The 18,107-nt window shown below is 40.4% G+C and overlaps 1 protein-coding gene across 3 annotated transcripts in view; it reads right to left on the reverse strand.

The window, feature by feature from the left end:
* The window catches only part of LOC122218574 (cytosolic beta-glucosidase), a 131,752-nt gene that overhangs the window by 25,263 nt on the left and 88,382 nt on the right, over positions 1 to 18,107 (reverse strand). Inside the window, exon 5 of one of the 3 annotated variants that reach the window (XM_042936789.1) lies at positions 29 to 895. The exons of the other annotated variants lie outside the window; for them this stretch is intronic. Within the exon in view, the coding sequence (XP_042792723.1) occupies positions 693 to 895 (203 nt within the window). The 3' untranslated portion in view covers positions 29 to 692. Of the gene's footprint in view, positions 1 to 28; positions 896 to 18,107 lie in introns of those variants that run through there. 3 annotated transcript variants of the gene reach the window in all.

Genomic DNA, 18,107 nt, shown 5'->3' on the forward strand with positions numbered 1-18,107 from the left:
CTTTCTGCCATTCAGAGTCTAATTTGTTTTATTAATTTACTATTTTTCGAAAATAATTCATCAGACAAGAGAAAGATGTACTTGTTCACGCATTAAGAAAACATGTGCCAAACACATCAACAAATCCATTTTATTAAATGTGTTATCAATTAATCCCTTTGTTGAAGAGAATGCATAACTGTATAATGTGACTTTTAATTTTGATTTTTTATACTAGATTAAACAGTAGAAAAATTATGGACCACAGGAAAAAGTACCTACAAAGCAAACAATAACTGACATAACCAGAAAAACTAGGTTCGTAAATAAGTATTCTTATAATAAGTGGTCTTGCTGTTAGAGCTGCAAATCATGAGCATGCTATCTTTATAAATTTTGCATTATTTTTTTCTAGAAAAATTCTAAGGATTTAAATTGAAGTTTCCAAGTCTATCTGATTTCTTAACATAAAAATCAATTTCAGTGGTTTTCTATTCTATTTTTTTTCAAAGCCTCATTGATCCACATGCAAATAGAGTAAAGGCCATCATTAAATACATCCCCAGGCATTACATATTCAGACTTTATAATCATGGATCAGCTGGTAGGAGATGATTACAAAGGCAACTTGAGATTGTCTGAAGGATCACCAAAGCAGACATCCTTTCCAAAAGCAGAGGCCTCTTCTCCAGCAGACATGGGACAGCCGTCTTTTATAGACTTTCCTTTAGTCCATTATTTCGGATGATCTTGGCATACTCCTTGGCTGATGTGTAAGGAACTCGAGGTCTAGCAGGATCCTCAAAATCAACGTGGAAGAAACCAAACCGGCTACTGTACCCTTGGGTCCACTCAAAGTTATCCAGAAGAGACCATGCACAATATAATTTAAGATTGACTTTATCAAGCTGGATAGCTGATTTTTGTTTCAAGAGAGAAAATAAAAGAAAGGAAGAAAAAAAGAAAGAAAATTATCATCTCTGGGAAAGTTTTTTGAGAACTTCAAAATCATTGACAACCAGCATGGTATCTTTCTCCTGCAGGAGATCACAGAAAAAACTTCTAAATTCTCTTTTCCAATTTTCTTTTTTTTTTTTTTTTAACCAAGTAGGGGCTCCACTCAAGAAGTTAAATTACATATCATTCTAATTATTTGGTTATTCACTCATTTTGATATGTGTTTTATTTGTCCATTGATTTACTCAATAAATATCTTTTTAATATCTACTACTTTTCAGGCACAGAGAAACACACACACACACACACACACACACACACACACACACACACACAGTTTCTCTCTAGTACCTAGAATTATATTTATTCAAGACACTGTTCAGCTTCCAAGTGCAACCTCTAGATGATCCACAAAGTCCACTAGTAAGTTGGAAGAGATGATAAAAATAGGGCTGAAGAAGCCTTAGCCCTTGTGTCTCTATGACCAAACTGAGACATGTCTTATAATTCTGGAAATAGGACCCTAAAATGAAAAGGGTCAACACACCTCCCTGGTTATACATATATCTTAGACTGAGTAGGTACAAAAATGTGATGGCATCTCCTCTGCCCAACATCTAAACTTACAGTGGTGTTTAAACCCCCTAAAAGCCAAAATAATGGACCATCTCTCCCCCAAATACACTTGTGCACATACACAATATTCTATATAATTTCATTTGTGGGTATCTGAAAGCCCATCCCTGGACTCTGTAGTAAGATACCAAAGTGTGGAGAATTTTCGAAGTAGTTTTACACTGATTCCCATCCTGTTAGGGAATTTAACTCACTTTTTAGTATTTTAAGTATTTCAATATGTATTATTTTAGCATTAGGATTTAGTAATTAGCATTTTAATTTAATATCTTAAGTTTGGCAAAACTCTGGCATTGTATGAATTGCTGTATTGAATATGTCTTTTTAAACCAGGATAAGTGAACTCTATTTATGGGATGCACTCATATCTATTTTCCAATGCAGAAATTAAATAAAAAGGCAAGTTTCCTTCATAAGATAGACATATTCCTAAATAAGTTGGGTAAAAAGGAACATTCATATAATATACCAATTTTTAATGATATTAGGGATCACTCTCAACCAAAATGGCTCTTCTGGCATTGGCAAAGCAAGATCTACTCTATTTTTTTCTTTGATGTAAATCTGTGTTTGGGGGTTCTCTTAGAAGCACTATACCCATAAACTATTGCATATGTGTTGGTCTCCTAATCACCTTGGAATTTTTTTTTTTGACTATGGACACCCCATAGACAAAAGGTTCCTGAGAAGTTAATTGATGCATAACCCCCCCACCTTTGCTCATGGAGGCGTGCAAAGTGCTGTACTTAGAGAGCGCCTTATGAATGGTCTCAAGGCAGGAATTAAGCCGAGCTAGATTGACTCCTTTTAAATAGAGTATGGTTGGAAAATGAAATACATAAGATTGAAGCACACCCAGTTTTGCAGGCATTAAAACATTTATAGATATCCCTTCTTCTACTTGTCCACATTACCATTCGTGTCTCCTCCCCTCTCTGTCAACCACAACTGCAAAACACCAATATTTTAAAATCATTTGTTTTAACTAACTTTAGTTCTGGGTGGCATATATGTAAGAATTAAAATAACTGAAACCAAATACCAGGCCAGAAAACAACAATCTCCTGTGACTGCCTTAGAATTCAATCTGGAGACATGTAAGAATCTGCATTATTTTTTTTTTTCTTATTTGCAGAACGACTGCCCAACACGAACACCTGCCAGATATAAAGCCAGACAGTTTCTGAAAACACGCACAGTCCCACTGAACGTGCACAAAGGATTGATTCATGTGCTCAACCAAGGGATAAAAACGACGCCCTGCCTGCTTGAAAGGAAACAAAAAGGAAATGCTGACAATTTCATTGTTACCTGCCAGGAGTTCAGCTGCAGGTACTAAACTGCCCGGTGACGCTGGTGGGCGTAGCTGCATTTTCACTGCAGGAACATTCAAATAGAGAATCACCTGGCTGCTTAGGGCTGAGGAGTTAGCCTGCTGGAATCCTTCTCATTGTGCTACCACAGGGAAAAGTTACGAAACCATGCTAGAGCCTGTATGCCTCTGCTCTTCCAATCTCCTCTGGAACAGAGACAGACCATCGTCACATTTCTCGTCAGTGTGATCTAGGAGGGCCCAAATCTTAGTAGGGAAAAATCACTTCTGTGAGTTCACTTTCTTTCCTTAACCAGAGTTGCAGGCAAAGAAAACAGACTGACAGGGACTACGAATGGGTACAAAACACATGGGATAAAAACAACATACAGAGCCAGAGTTTGGTTTTAGACAAAAAGGCCAGAGGAAAAGATCTCACAGTCAGCAAGTTGAACATAAAGATGCAAGGAGAAAAATATCTAAGACTTGCTAATATATTAACATCTGAGTCAGGCTGTTCTAATTATAAGAACCACGTGCCAGTGTTATCCTACTCACTCACACACACACACACACATACACACACACACACACAGCCCAGTTTTAGTCAAAGTGGGAAGGCTGAGGGGAATGGTCCTTTATCAGACCACCCTAATTCCTTATAAGTTCAAGGGGTCCCCAAACCACCCTCAGTTTCAATAATTTGCTAGAACTCACAGAACTCAGTGAAACCTGTTATACCCACAGCTATGGTTTATTATGGCAAAGGATACAAATTACCATCAGTCAAAGGAAGAGATGTACAGGTCAGAGACTGAGGGGCCCCAAACATGAAGCTTCCATCATCCCCTCCTCTAGGGGTCCTGGTATGGGCATGTGACCATACACACAAAGCACAGTCAATCAGAGAAACTCACTGGAGCTTCAGTGTCCAGAGTTTTTATTGTGACTTCATTACTCTGGCATGATTGATTAACTGACTGTCCATGTGGATGAACTCAGACTCCAAGTCAAGTGACACTGTGTAACCCAAAGCCCCCACCTTCAATCACATGGTTGGTCTTTCTGATGTTACTAGCCCCTATCCTGAACAAGGGCATTCTGTCAGGTATGACATAGATTTCCTCCCAAAAGCTGAAGGCAAAGGCCAACCTGCTATTTGGCCAAAACCAAATTCTTTACTACACACACACACATGCGCACATATACCTATTTTAAAAGCTCATTATTTTATACTCCTGGGCAGAATCTTCTCAAATTACTGGTTTACGAAGTGCCGCGATTATGCCTGTGTTTGTCACATTACAAAAGGCTAATAATTGGGCACTCAGCTTCAGTGGGTTTTATTTCCTAACAGTTTATAAACAGAGATAGCCTTCGTTTTCAAGACTGCTTGGGACTATATAAGACATCCACGAATGTAGCACAACTGTTCAGCTATCAAACAAACCACTAATCCACAGGCCCAAACTGCTGTGGTGAGGACCAGTGGAAGGGATCTGGACAGTGTAAAAGGCAGCCACCTCACAGAAGAAAAATGGCAGAGATAAAGCCCCAGGAAGGAGTGAGAAGAAAAAATACAAGCCTCTAGATTTCCGTGTTCTGGTAATGGCAGACTACATTATTTGAGCAAGCCCTCCTAATGAAACAAGTAAGCATGCTGGATAGAATTTTAAAACCAAATCTTCAAAACAATGAAAAGCTGAAAATTTCATAGGGAATTACCTTGCCACAGCAGAACAAGGAAATTGAGATTGATGGGCATGGTAGCTACTTTCACCTGATGGAATTGTCTATTCTTAGGAAATCAGAATCTTTTCCTATTACCCGGGGTGAGGATAGGTGTCAAAGCCCAGAGACACATGGAGGGAAATCTGAGACCCCACACATAGAAAACTAAGATCCCAAAGGACAAAACACTAATCCCTCAAGGGCAGGATGAGCCAGAAGCAAACCAGTCCCTGGAAAGTTTCAAGTCACCTGGTGGTTCTGAAAACATCAAGTCTGGGTCTTGGATGGAAGTGATTCCGGACTGAAGTAACTCCTAGTGTCTGGAAGATTCACATTCAAATACTTTCTGAAGGGAGAGATCTATATTCTAAGCCTTCAATTATTATCACAAATACTTTTAAGTATAATCATCAACACATAATCAAATAGTCAGAAAGACATGGGAAAATAACAATTAGAAAATCACTAAGATCAACAGACAACAGAAACAGACCCACAAAGAGCTCATTTATTAGCATTGTCACACTATAAAATAACGATGTTCACTACGTTTATACTGAAGAGATAAACTTGAAATATCTTCAAGGCTTATAGGGACCTATAAAAAGTGATGTGGCAGATTTGGAAAAGGAAACAGTAACACTTGGGTTTGAATCGCAGATGCAGCAGTTATTAGCCATGGGACTTCCAGTTTTTAATGGGTACAATATAGACACTAATATCTACTCCCGGGGCTGCTGTAAAGATTAAACAAGACAACACGGACTCAGCACAACATATTGCCCATGTGGCTTTCTGTTGTTTTCCACTCTGGCCACCCCTCAGAAGAAGACAGTATCCAAAGTAAACATACACTTTGGTGTGCCCTCTCCCCACCAATCCAGATATTTTGATGAAGTAGAAACTGGGTTAAAATGAGCATCTGGGACAATGTAAAAGAGGAAGAGGAGTCACAAGAACAAACTTCAGTCTCAGAAAGTGTAAGACTTAAGGGAGAGGCACAGACAGACTGTATAAATCTGAGGACAGGGGTCTTTACGTCAGTTGACAAGCTCTTTTCTTTTCTCCAGGGTGACATCTCCAAGTCACCGCCTGGCTTCCTGCCTCCCTGAGTCTCGAGAAGCAGTCCGGAGACCCCTATAATGCCGACTTTCACGTGTCCAAGCTCTCAAACTTAAGAGTTGTTAGTTGAGCAGGTGCATCCTGGGATTTACTTCGTGAACAGCAAATCTGATTGGAGGTATGGAAAAAACTAATAGCATGGGTCTGAGTCAAAATCCTTAAGTAGTGCATGGCTAAGTCTATGTCAGAAGTCCAAAAGGCAGGATGCAAAACAAGCTCAGATTCAAAGTCATTGAAATAGAATGAGAAGAGATCAAAGACAAAGGCAGGGTCTTGGGGAATGTCTGCAAAGGGTCACGGAGTATTTTCTATTTTCATTAACTTGTTGCCAAATATGTGGTATATAGAAGAATCTGGCTGATGTAAAGATATAAAGCCAAAGCAAACATCAAAACGATTACTAATCCAGCAAGACATCGTTTCTCCAAGGGTTGACTCTAACTCCCTCCACTCTAACCAAATGGAATCACCTAGGGCATAGCTAAAAAAAAAAAAAAAAGTTTGTTAGCCTCACCCCAGATGTACTAAAATCAGAATCTCTCGGGTTGTGTTATGAACTAAATTATGCCCCCACCAAAACCTGTGTTGAAGCCCCAACCCCTGGTACCTCAGCATATAACCTTATTTGGACATAAAGTCTTTAAAGAGGTGAATAAGTTAAAATGAAGTTGTTAGGGTATGCCCTGAGCCAGTCTGACTCATGCCCCAAGAAGAAGGAAGTCACCAGACTTATGTGTGCACAGAAGAAAGACCAATGAGGACACAGTGAGAAACTGGTTATCTGAAACCCAAAAATAGAAACCTCAGGAGAAACCAAACTTGCTGACTCCTCAATCATACGCCTCCAGCTTCCAGAACTGCGAGAAAATAAATCACTGTTGTTTAAGCCATCCTGTCTGTGGTGTTTGGTTATGGCAGCTCTTAGCAAACTAGGTATACAGATCTGAGAATTTCTGTTATTAATAAACAACCTGAGTGATGTTTATACTTAGTCACGTTTTCGACTCCTAAGCCTAGGATAAGCTCTAAGAGTCCACCATAACTTTTTGAACACCAAGGCTTCCCTCCTGAGGTTATAAATGCGGGCAACTCCCTCAGTACCTCTCCTTAGCACTCAGAGCTGGAGGAGCTCTTTGCCAAGAGACACGTGATGTGCAGGCCCGACCACACCACCTTTCAGAAACAGGGGACCACAGAGAGACGAAGGTGGGAATCCTGCAAATTCAGGAGTGCCAAAGGCCTGTCATCTGCTGCTTAATGAAAGCCTTGCCTTACCCCAGTGGGTCCTGAGACATCTTCTCAATTCACCATGTGTAATGGGTTTGATGGCTCCTGTATAGATCTGTTCATTCAAAACCTGTGAATGTGACCTTACTTGAAAAAAGGGCCTGTGCAAATGCAGTTAAGGATCTCAAGATGAGAGATCATCCTAGATAATGCTGAGTCGTAAATCCAGTGACCAATGTCCTTAGAAGAGAAGAGAAGGGGGGGAAGACACATTGGGAAGAAAGCAATGTGAGGCCAGAATCAGAGATTACAGTGATATGTCTGTAAGCCAAGGGATGCCAAGGTAGCCACCAGAAGCTGGTTGACATGCATGGCCTAAGTTGTCTCTCAGACCCCCAGAAGGAATCGATCCTACTGGCACCTTAATTTCAGATTTCTGGCCTCCAGAACTGTGAGAGAATAAATTTCTGTGGTCTGAAGCCACCAAGTTTGTAGTAATTTGCTACAGCGGTCACAGATCATGCACCATACTCATACAGAGTGGTTGCCAACTGGGCTCCAAGTCCCAAACCACCCACCTGGTTTCGCAGAGGGCTTGTGAGCATCTTTTCTCAAGGCCTGTCAAAGAGAGAGAGAGAAATCCTTCCTGGGACACAGTTTGCAGCACATTTTCTGGCAACTGCCCCACACGCTAACCTTGCAAATGTGTTTCTCTGAGCTTGGTTGAATTGCACAGAGCATTACAACGGGAAGACAGCTTTGGCTGGGTAACAGTGCCTGCAAGGGAACCGGCACACTGTCTTTCCCTTTCTTTGGGAAAAAAAAAAATAATAAAATGGAACAACATCAGGAAGATCTAAACATAGAAAATGCACAATAAGCCCCCCACCCCCAACTCCCGGTGAGTATCAGTGGTGGGACAGCATCTGTGAAAATGCCCAAATAATCCCAACACGGGACGCCCCACCTGCACATGGTAACTCCTAGTAGCAAAACATATGACTCTCTGAAAAAAGAGTCTGAAAACCAAAGGCTAAGTTTTAAATATTTTATAGGAAAATGCCAATTAACCAGAAATAAGCTGTAAAGATTTCTTAATTGTCTGTATAGTTCCTATTACTTACATTAGATTTGGGAGGGGAAAAAACCCCTGCAAATAGTAAGCAGGTGAAAGGTATAAAAAATTATACTTTTATTTAATTATAAAACTGATCTGAGGATAGGTACACATTCAGTATCACCTTCTATAATTTATCCATCAATATTATTTTCAGAGTTACCTCTGCTGCAATAGAGAAATTCTTATGAAAACCAGTGTTCTGAGCAAGTGAAACTCTCCTCTAGCAGAAAACCTTTCTTCCTTCCTCCTTTCCCTGCTCTTCCCTCTTCCTTCCTTCCCTTTTTCTTTCCTTCTGGGGACTTACTTTTCCCTCTGCAAAATGGGGGCAACAATGTCTTTTTCCTAGGATTGTGGTAAGTATTAAATAAATTAACTCATATGAAGCTCTATGAAAAATGCAAGTTTATAGGAAACACTCAACATATGATACTGTTGTTGTTGTTGTTGTTGTTGTTGTTGTTGTTGTTATTTCTTTCAGAGTCTGGAAAGGTGATGAATGAAACCTGTTTTCTCTCTTCCTCCCATCTGGCTTCAAACAGCTTTCAGAAGGTATGGAGTCAGCAGAAAATGCTCAGTGCTGAGAACCAGAGAAATCAGGGCATCAAGGGAAAGAGCAGCATCTGGGCTAGGGTTTGTGCTCTGCGGGAAAGGGTCAGTTGTGGGTCACGAAAAATAAGTCACTAAAGACAAGGACCTTGGGGTGAGGCTGCCAGGAAGACCGGGTGCTGCTGAAGCCGGCCTGTCTCAGTGAACTGGGAGGGGAGGACCACATCGCTCAAGGTTCCTGGGATCCTACGACAACATCCACCCTGCACTTATTAAATAAATACATATCATGCTAGGAACTGGGAATATAATGGAGAGCAAAATAAACAGCCCCTTTTTTTGTAGAGCTTAACAGCGCATGTGGAAGACATATCTTAATCCAATTACCACCCTGTGAGCCTTTAATTACACTCTGTGTAGAGTATTATGGAAGGAAAGACATGGGAACTGTGAGAAAGAACAACACATCAGCTCACATTTATTGAGCATTTAGGTACTGATTCAAGCGCTTCATGCATGCATTAAATCAGTTCCTCTTTACAGTAAACCTAGGAGTTAGATATTATCATTGTCCCCATTTTGCAGATAAGGGAACTGATGTACAGAGAGGTGAGGTAACCTTTACAAAATTCATACAGAAAGTAAGTGGGAGAGTTGGGGTTGGAACCCAAGCAAGATAACAACAGAGTCAGCATGCCATGTCCTGACGCATGCTCTAATGGAAGAACTAGCTTAGTCAGCAAGGGTGGGAGAACAGGGTGAATGGAGCAGTCTCCTGGAGCAAACTAGAGCTGAGAGTTCAGCATTCATTGGAGTTATCTACTGACATCAGCTGAGGTTCTCTCTTAATTGTAAGTAACAGAAACTGACGTTGATGGATGAAGCATAAAAGGGTCAAGTTGGAGAAGTAGGCTCAAATGAAGCTTCTAGGACCAGGGCCCAAAAGCACAACACAGAACTGGTGGATGGAAGAAACTTCTTTAACCGCTAATGACCCAAGGCACTGAGTCCTGCAGCGCATGTTGCTGCCAAGACCCAACTTTCCTGCAAGCATAGCAGCCACTACTTCTGCACCAGAAGCTAGACCTTATAACCACTGTCATTCTCAGAAGCCAGATGCCTCTGCTGCTACCCTCACCAGCACAATCAGTTCTGCCTTCCGCAAGCTGTTTGCTTTCAGATCAAATTCCCAGATGGATAAGTCTGATTGGTGGGACTAGGTCACATGTGTGAGCCCTGGCTCCTACAAAATCTGAGGAATGTCATGCTCTACCTTGGTTAGACAAAACGCTTAAATCTGGGTGTCCCTCAAATGTAGCAAGAGTGTTCAACAAGTGCTAGGCACCCCAAAAATGTGACAGATGCCCACTTCACTAGATGAACTAGATGTTCACTAGATGAACAATGACAAGAGCAATCCAAGGAAAATGAACCACATATGTGAAAGATCAGACATGGGAAAAGTTCACAGCACATTTAAGGAACTCCAAGAAGGTAGTTCAATGGATCAAAAAGACTTAACAAGAATTTATAGAAACAGAGGGTAGAATGGTGGTTACCAAGGGCTGGGGCAGGGGGATACGGGGAAGGGTTGTTCAAAGGGTACAAACTTTCAGTTATAAGATGAGTAAGTTTTGAGGAAATGTATGGTGTATATAGTTAATAGTTTGATAATTATACTGTATTATGGACTTGAAAGTTGCTAAGATTTTAAATGGTCTCACCACAAAAAAGAAATGGTTATGGGAAGTAATGGAGGGTGTTAGCTAACGCTACAGTGGGAATCATTTTACAATATATAAATGTACCAAGTCAACACACTGTATACCTTAAACTTATACAATGTTATATTTTAGTTATATCTCAAAAAAGCTGAAGGAAAAAAGAAGAATTGTGGAGAGATAGCCATAAGGCAGGGGACATGCAGGTCCTTATAAAGATTTTAAGGATTTTGATCTTTATCCCAACCACATTAAAAGTCATTGAGGGAGTTTAAGCAAGGTAGTGACTTTAGCTAATTTGCATTTTTAGAAGATTACCATGACCTCTGTGGAGAATAAATTTGAGTGCAGCAAGAATGGAATCCAAGAGAGTATTTAGGCGTGATTGTAATAAATCATGAGGGAGATGACGGGAGCTTGGTCTGGGGTGGTATAAGTGAAAAGAAGAGAGAATCAGATGGATTAAATAGATATTCAGATAAAATCAACTGGATTGAACAATTCACTGGAGATCAGTGGTAGAGGAGATAAAATAGCAAAGATGACACAATTTAATGGATAACATTGAAGTTAGGGAATCCTGGGTATGGACAAGTTCTGGAGGAAAGGCAGAGAAGATAATGAATCGCGCTTTGGTTATGATGATTCGAGGCTTCTTTTTCTGATCTCCAAATGAAGAGCTGAAAAAGCTCCGGGTAGAGTCCGAGATGAAAATGTAAATTTTGAAGCCATCGTGTAGAGATGGTAATTGAAACCATGGCTGTTGAACACAATTTAGAGAATAAGAAAACAAGACGTTGGTGTAAGCCTTATGGTAGCCCAACACTCAAAAATAAGCTGGCAAGGAAAACTGAGGAGGAGGGCCAGAAATATTCCATGTCCTTTACCTGACACAACCATAGATGACACTTCCTGATAATGTAATTGACCAACATTACACAGCTAAAATGGGAGGGTTTGGAAAAGAACACTATGGCTATCTTGACTCCAAAGCCTATAGCCCTTCCATCGTAATAACATGGAAAGATTGTAAATCTAAGACTGTGGGTGATATGCCAGGGTCAAGCCACTATGGGAAGCAAATAGCCAGGCTGTGTGAAGAGCATAAAGACGGTGGAAATGGGGAGGGGCCTCCAACATCTATTCCCTAAGAGCCAAAATCTAGTGCTTTCTCAAGGCTTCTCTACCCCTTTCATAATCCCCTTATAGCACTCCAGGAAACATTCAGGGTCAAAACCAAAAAACTTGTTCCTAGTGAGAAAGAGTAGCACTCAATTTAGAGGACAGTAATGGATCCAGATTTTTCTGGGATGATAGTTTTAAAGGGGATCAGGTTATGAAGTTGTGACCTACATAGGTAGGGGTCTCTCTTTCATGCACTCTTTTTTTTTTTTTTTTTTTTTGAGAGAGACAGGGACAGAGCATGAATGAGGGAGAGCAGAGAGAAGAGAGAGACAGAATCTGAAGCAGGCTCCAGGCTCTGAGTTGTCAGCACAGAACCCAACATGGGGCTTAAACCCATGAACTGTGAGCCTATGACCTGAACCAAAGTCGGACACTTAACCAACTTAGCCACCCAGGAGCCCCATGCACTCTTGAAGTCAGAGTGGTAAGATGGCTTGGATTCTTTCCCCTTGGAGCACACTTTGCCAAGGTGCATACTTTGTTCAAAGTCTCTCTTTTTCCTATCTGACAACAGACTCAGAGCTTCTTGACTTGCTCAGGCTTAGGACACAGGCAGGGTTGGGAGGGGGCTTTGCGGGTGGAAGGAAAATGCACCCTCTCCTGCTATCTGTTGCTCTGGTCCTATTTCCTAGGGTGTGATATAGTGGTGTTAGTTTTCATTATATTAGAAGGGATAAGTTCAAAGATCCTAAGATGAATTTAGGAAAAACTGTGGCCTTTAAGCTTATTTTAACTCTGGGCTTTAGAAGAACTCCAACTTGTCTCTGGGCAAACAACTATGCCATGTGGTTCAGCCTAGCTCACTAACCTTATGAAGAGAATTGGGAACCATGACCCAATTTAGGTCAAATATCATATGATGACTCCAAAATTTATACTTCTGTCTCTGGCATCTCCCTTACCCCCAATCTCTATATAGTTGAATAATTAACCTCTCCCCTTTCAGTCAAAATGACATTTGAAATTAACACATATATTTATATACTAATGTTTAAAGCAGTATTTTCACAAGAGCCAAAAGATGGAAACAACCCAAATGTCCATCACTGGATGAATGGATAAATAAAACATAAGTATATACATACAATGGAATATTACTCGGTATTAAAAAAAAAGAGAATAAAGTTCTGACTCACTTTACAATATGGATGAACTTTGAAGACATTATGCTTAGTGAAGTAAGCCAAAGAAGTCATATATTATATGATTCCATTTGTATGAGGTACCTAGAATGTCAAATTCACAGAGTCAAAGTAGGACAGTAGTTACCAGAAATGGAGGGGAGGAGGCGATGAGGAGTTACTGTTTAATGGGCACAGTTTTGATTTAGGGAAGATGAAAAAGTTCTAGACATGGATGGAGGTGAGTACATGAATGTATTCAATGCCACTAACCTGTACAGCTGAAAATGGTTAAAATGGTAAATTTTGGTTTTATGTGTTTTAATTTTGAAATTTTAAAAGTTAATTTTAAAATTAATTTTTTAATGAAAAAAAATTAACACGTATAAAATAGAACTCTTGATTTTTAACCCATTCCTCAAACCTGCCCCCCTCTGCCAGCTTTTCTAATCCTAGCAAATGGCACCATCTCTCTAATTCTTCACACCAAGCACCTAGAAGTCATGTTGGATTCTCTCTTGGCTGTATTCTCTCCCATTGCCAATCTGTAACTGGTTTTGCTTCCATCCATCTCTCTATCCCCTGAAATGGCCACAGAAGCTTCCTCACTGGTCGCCTGCCATAACTCTTGCATACAATGTAGCCAGAAAGTGTAAATCTTTGAAAAACCAATTTAGCTTATGTCCTTCCCTGTTTAACTCCTCCACTCAATGGTTTCCTATTTTAGTGAAAATCTGACATATTTTTATGACCTTTAAGGCTCCATATGGTTTGGCCTCTGCCTGGCTTTCCTCTGCCTTCTCCTTGCTGTCTTCCACCTCCATTCTCCAGACACACCGGGCTTCTTTCTCTTCTTGAAATGTGCTGAGCTCTTTTCCATTTTATGACCTTTGCCCTGACTTTCTTCTATGAGGATCACTCCTCTAGGTTCTCACTTTATGGTCTTTATCGCCAACAATTCTTAACTTAAATTCATCTCCATAAGCTATCTTTTCTGATGGCCCAATTAAAAGTTTTATTCTCAACTACCCCATTCTCTCTCATATTATCCTGTACTATTTTCTCTGTGGCCCTTGTCATTAAATGAAAATGTCTTATTCATGTATTTACTTATTTTTCATTGTCTATCTTCCCTGAAAGACTGAAATTCCCATGAGAAACAGCGACATCTGTCTACTGTCTTCGGTATGCCCAATCCTGAGAACAGTACTTAGCCCATAGTGGACGTTAAATCAATACTTGTTAAAGGAATGAAGAAGAGAGTGAGGAGATACGGAAGGAAAAGAGGAAAGAAGGAAGGAAGAGAGGAAGGAAGGAGGGAGGGAGGGAAGGAAGGAAGGAAGGAAGGAAAGAAGGAAGGAAGAAAAGGGAGGAAGGAAGGAAGAAAAAAAAAGTCATCTTAATATGATCTTAATAAGACTCTGGTCTCACTATTACCATCTGGATATTAGAATCATAGGATATTCAGGCTGAATAACCAAGACTTCACTGGTATTGATTTCAAATCCACACCCAACACCTGAATCCCTGTTACCACGCTGCTGGCTATCCCTATTCCATGGAAACCAAACTCTGCCTCCAGTCCCAACTTGGCGATTCCAAGTCTCCACCCATTCAGACCTGAGATTCCTAATCACTTTCCACTGGCTTCTTACTCTCCAACATTTCCCCCAAAGCTTGTCCACTATTTCAGCTTCTGCCACCACACTTCCACTCTGATTCCCAATATTTCTCAAAGAACACTTTATTTGGCCCTTGGTTGCACTTCTGGGATAGTCCTCTGGAGTGCTTACCCTTCTTGAGAACTCTGGGAGATCCTCTTGAGCAATGTCATTCCACTCTCCTGGACACAGTATAAGCTTGAATGGTGGCTCTCGGTTCCAGAAATCCCATAGGGTACCAGAGTAGAGCCCCAAGAGAAAACATCCCCCATCATACAACCTTATCCATAGGCCTGAGGTGCCCACTTGGGAATAGCCATCATTTTTTCAGTCCATAAGAATATTGATCTACTTGTATTTAGAAATAGCCCATCTCTAATAACGACAGCCACATAAGAATAGCCCTCAAAGGAAGTGATGCCTCAGCTGGTGCCTCAGAGAGAAATATCAGAGTCCCACCTTCCTATACACAGGTGAAAAGGTAAATTCTAGGTTATAAGTCTCACTAAGTGCAAAAATAAGCACTATGGGTGAATAAAAGTTGTATAACTGCATATGAGAACAAAACAAACGTGTAGTTTTGCCCTAAAACTGATTTAGGGCTTTAGAACTGTGATTTGTCAAACCAAATTCTGAGCATGTAGATCAATATTAATACTTCCTTCTTAGTTTCTTTCATTCCTCCCTTTTGTTCACAATATACTTTATTAAGCACCTACTATATGCAAGTTATTGTTTTAGGCAGAGTGATTCTCATAGAGGAAGGGAAAATCTGATGTAGAATTTACCCTCAAGGTAAAGCAGCCAAGTAGAAGAGAAAAGCTCCCACATAGTTTCTCTGATTTGTGCATTCACCAGACACCCTTAACTTCCCTTTTGTAACATGAATAAGACATGGAATTAACTATTTGTTCATTTTCTGTCTTCTACTCCCAGGGTCTAAGCTCTGTGAGGACATTAAGCATATACATCTTATCCTAGGGAAGGATAGGTGTTTAATGAATTTTGCTTAGATGAAAGAAGGACTACAAATGGATATAGAACACTGAATATAATGTTACCCATATAAGAATAGATAAAAGGTAGTTCTCCAGAAGGCAAGATTATTTTCTTGACCATGATAACAAAATTCAACTCCAAATTCATCTTGTCCAAATAAAGAAAAAGAAATAACTTCTTCCAATCTGATCAGCTCCCTGCTCATTTTGTATTCTAGACTATCTTTCTGTGATCACAAGCACCACGCCTCTTGTCAGTTACTGGAATTTCTATACATATATAATAAATGTTGAATAAATTATATTAAATGTCCCTTAAAAAGTCATTTTCCGTGGAGTCAATGCCACCTTTTGCTAATGACAACGGGAGAGGCAGCAAGTGTTAGCATTATCCTTGCCACAAACACACTTCAGCTGCTTGCATACAGTGGCCACTGTAATGGCCTAGAGTGAAGAGATACAGGAAAGTGAATAGTAGAGAGCTGAGAAGAAAGAACACTGGCATCTCTTTAAAATGCTATCATGTAAGTTTTCATTTTCTGGCACCAAGTTCAAGCCCAGGTGGGCACACCTTACCCAGACTGCCCGTTCTGGCCTACTGTAGAAGTCTCGCTAGTCTGCTTTTTAAGGACAATGAAGGACACTGCTTGGTGATGTGGCTACAAGCTGTTCAGGGAAGAGACTTTGCTCAGCACATTTCAGCTACTGAGCAAGGCTGGGCTTGTTTCACAGAGCCACATAAAATAAATAATCATGCAAAAGCAGATTCGTTCTGATAGGGCTCTGACAGCTGCTCTGAGAGGTGGATCCTTGCAAGCCCATCTTTCAACAATGAACTGACCCAAAGATCCAGGAAAGCTCCAGACAGGACCATATGGCCTGGAATAAAAACATATTTCAAACTCTGTTTATTATGCATATCTTTCAAAGGTTCACTACTCTGTGATGAAACATTGCACCTGCAAAGCTTTAATAAGCTTCCCAAGCAAGTACAATTATAAAATCGCAGGCACCTGAAGAATTTGTCTTCTCTTAACACTTAGCTATGCACTGCCCACGAACGACTGGTCTCATTCTTTTTAATTATATAGGTTTGTGGTATTTTGTAAGCTGCGATCAATACTTATTCAGAAAATAAAACCCCTTATAGACCTCAGCATGAGGCCATGAAATATCTCTCCTCCTAAATTGTAGGGACTCCAACATTATTGCATATAGAACCTTCTAGTCTGCCTGAAAGGAAAAGCAGCAGTTCAATCATGCAGCCCTGCAAAGACAGGAGAGCATTTGACATGAATTTAGGCTGGGCTTCATTCATCAGCAATGGAAGGGGTAGAGGGGGTATGAACAGTTACTCTCACTAGCGCACTCTGTGACTCCACATCCGGTCCAAATATTTGAGAAGCACAATCTGTTCGTTATTCACTCAACAAATATTCACTGAGTAGCAATTATGTGCCAGACACCAGGCTCGGTGTGGTGATTCAGAGATACATAGCACATAGTTTCTGCCTTCAGGAGTTGACGGTCTCATTGGGAAGACTCAAGAAGAACTGATTTGGAAATACAGAAAGACATTACAGGGAAAAAACTGGGGAGACTTAACTCTCCTGGGAAGTTCAGGTATAGCTTTCCAGGGAAATAGGCATTTGAATCAAAACATGAAAGGTAATAATTCACTAGCTAGTTAAATAAGAGAAGGTATGAGCCATATCAGTGTTGGAACTCGGCCCATGCCAATTTTAATGGCCTGTCCCAAGGCCACAGCAGTGTGATACAGTTTGAGGCCATGAGTTCTGTTTCTATCCTTGCCTCTAATCAGCTTATGCACTAACAAGACATGTGTCTCTGAGACTGTTCATGTGATCCAGTGATGGGTTTAGAATAGATGACCTTTACAGGTCTATTGGCATTAGAATCCTTCTAGAGTTCTCTCCAAACTAAGAGTCTACATGAAACTTAGACTTCTTTTATTTCTCTACCCCAAAACAGTGTACAGTGTATATTTTAGGATTTAGAAGTTAATTTTACATAAATTGGCTTAGCCTAATCATTATGCAGTGTGACGGAGTAGCTAAGTCTTACTGCTAGGATCCTGTCTTATTCCCCTTGAACCCATAGTCTTACATCAAAAGAGACTTTGGATTATATCATAGAAGGATTATATCATATTCAGCCTTCAAAATGAAGAATATAGGACCAATAATGGGACATGAAATGTACTATGAGATTATGAGATTACATGTAGACCTAGAGACATGAAAAAAGTAACTGTTTCTTCCTAAAGGTACTGATGATGCCATTAATAATATGCAAGATGAGTTGTTTTTTTTTTAACCACAGGTTGTTATTTGACAAGTGTACTGAGGACATTAAAAAGAGAAAGGAAGGGAGAGAGGGAGGGAGGGAGGGAGGAAATAAAGGAGAGACAAGGCAGAGAGGGAGAGAGGAGGTGGGAGAAAAGGAGGGGAAAAGGGAGGGAGGGAGAGAAGAAGGCAGAGAAACACGTACTTCCTACAACCAACACTGTCGCCAAGCTGTTTATCTCCAGGCTCTCAACAATGATTCACAATATGTAGCCAGGGCATTACCTTTCAAGGCTTTTTAGCCTCAAGGAGAACAGCAGAGGATTACCAAAGGTGGCACCTGATACTGCCCAGGCACACAGAAAAAGGGACAGCTATGATTTGTTGCTAAAAATCACATTGTTCACAACAACCCTTAAAGACTGATGCTGTTGGATCACCTGGGTGGCTCAGTCATTTAAGCATCTGACTCTTGACTTAGGCTC

Source organism: Panthera leo, chromosome B1, assembly GCF_018350215.1.
Source record: "Panthera leo isolate Ple1 chromosome B1, P.leo_Ple1_pat1.1, whole genome shotgun sequence".
NCBI classification, from domain to species: domain Eukaryota; kingdom Metazoa; phylum Chordata; class Mammalia; order Carnivora; family Felidae; genus Panthera; species Panthera leo.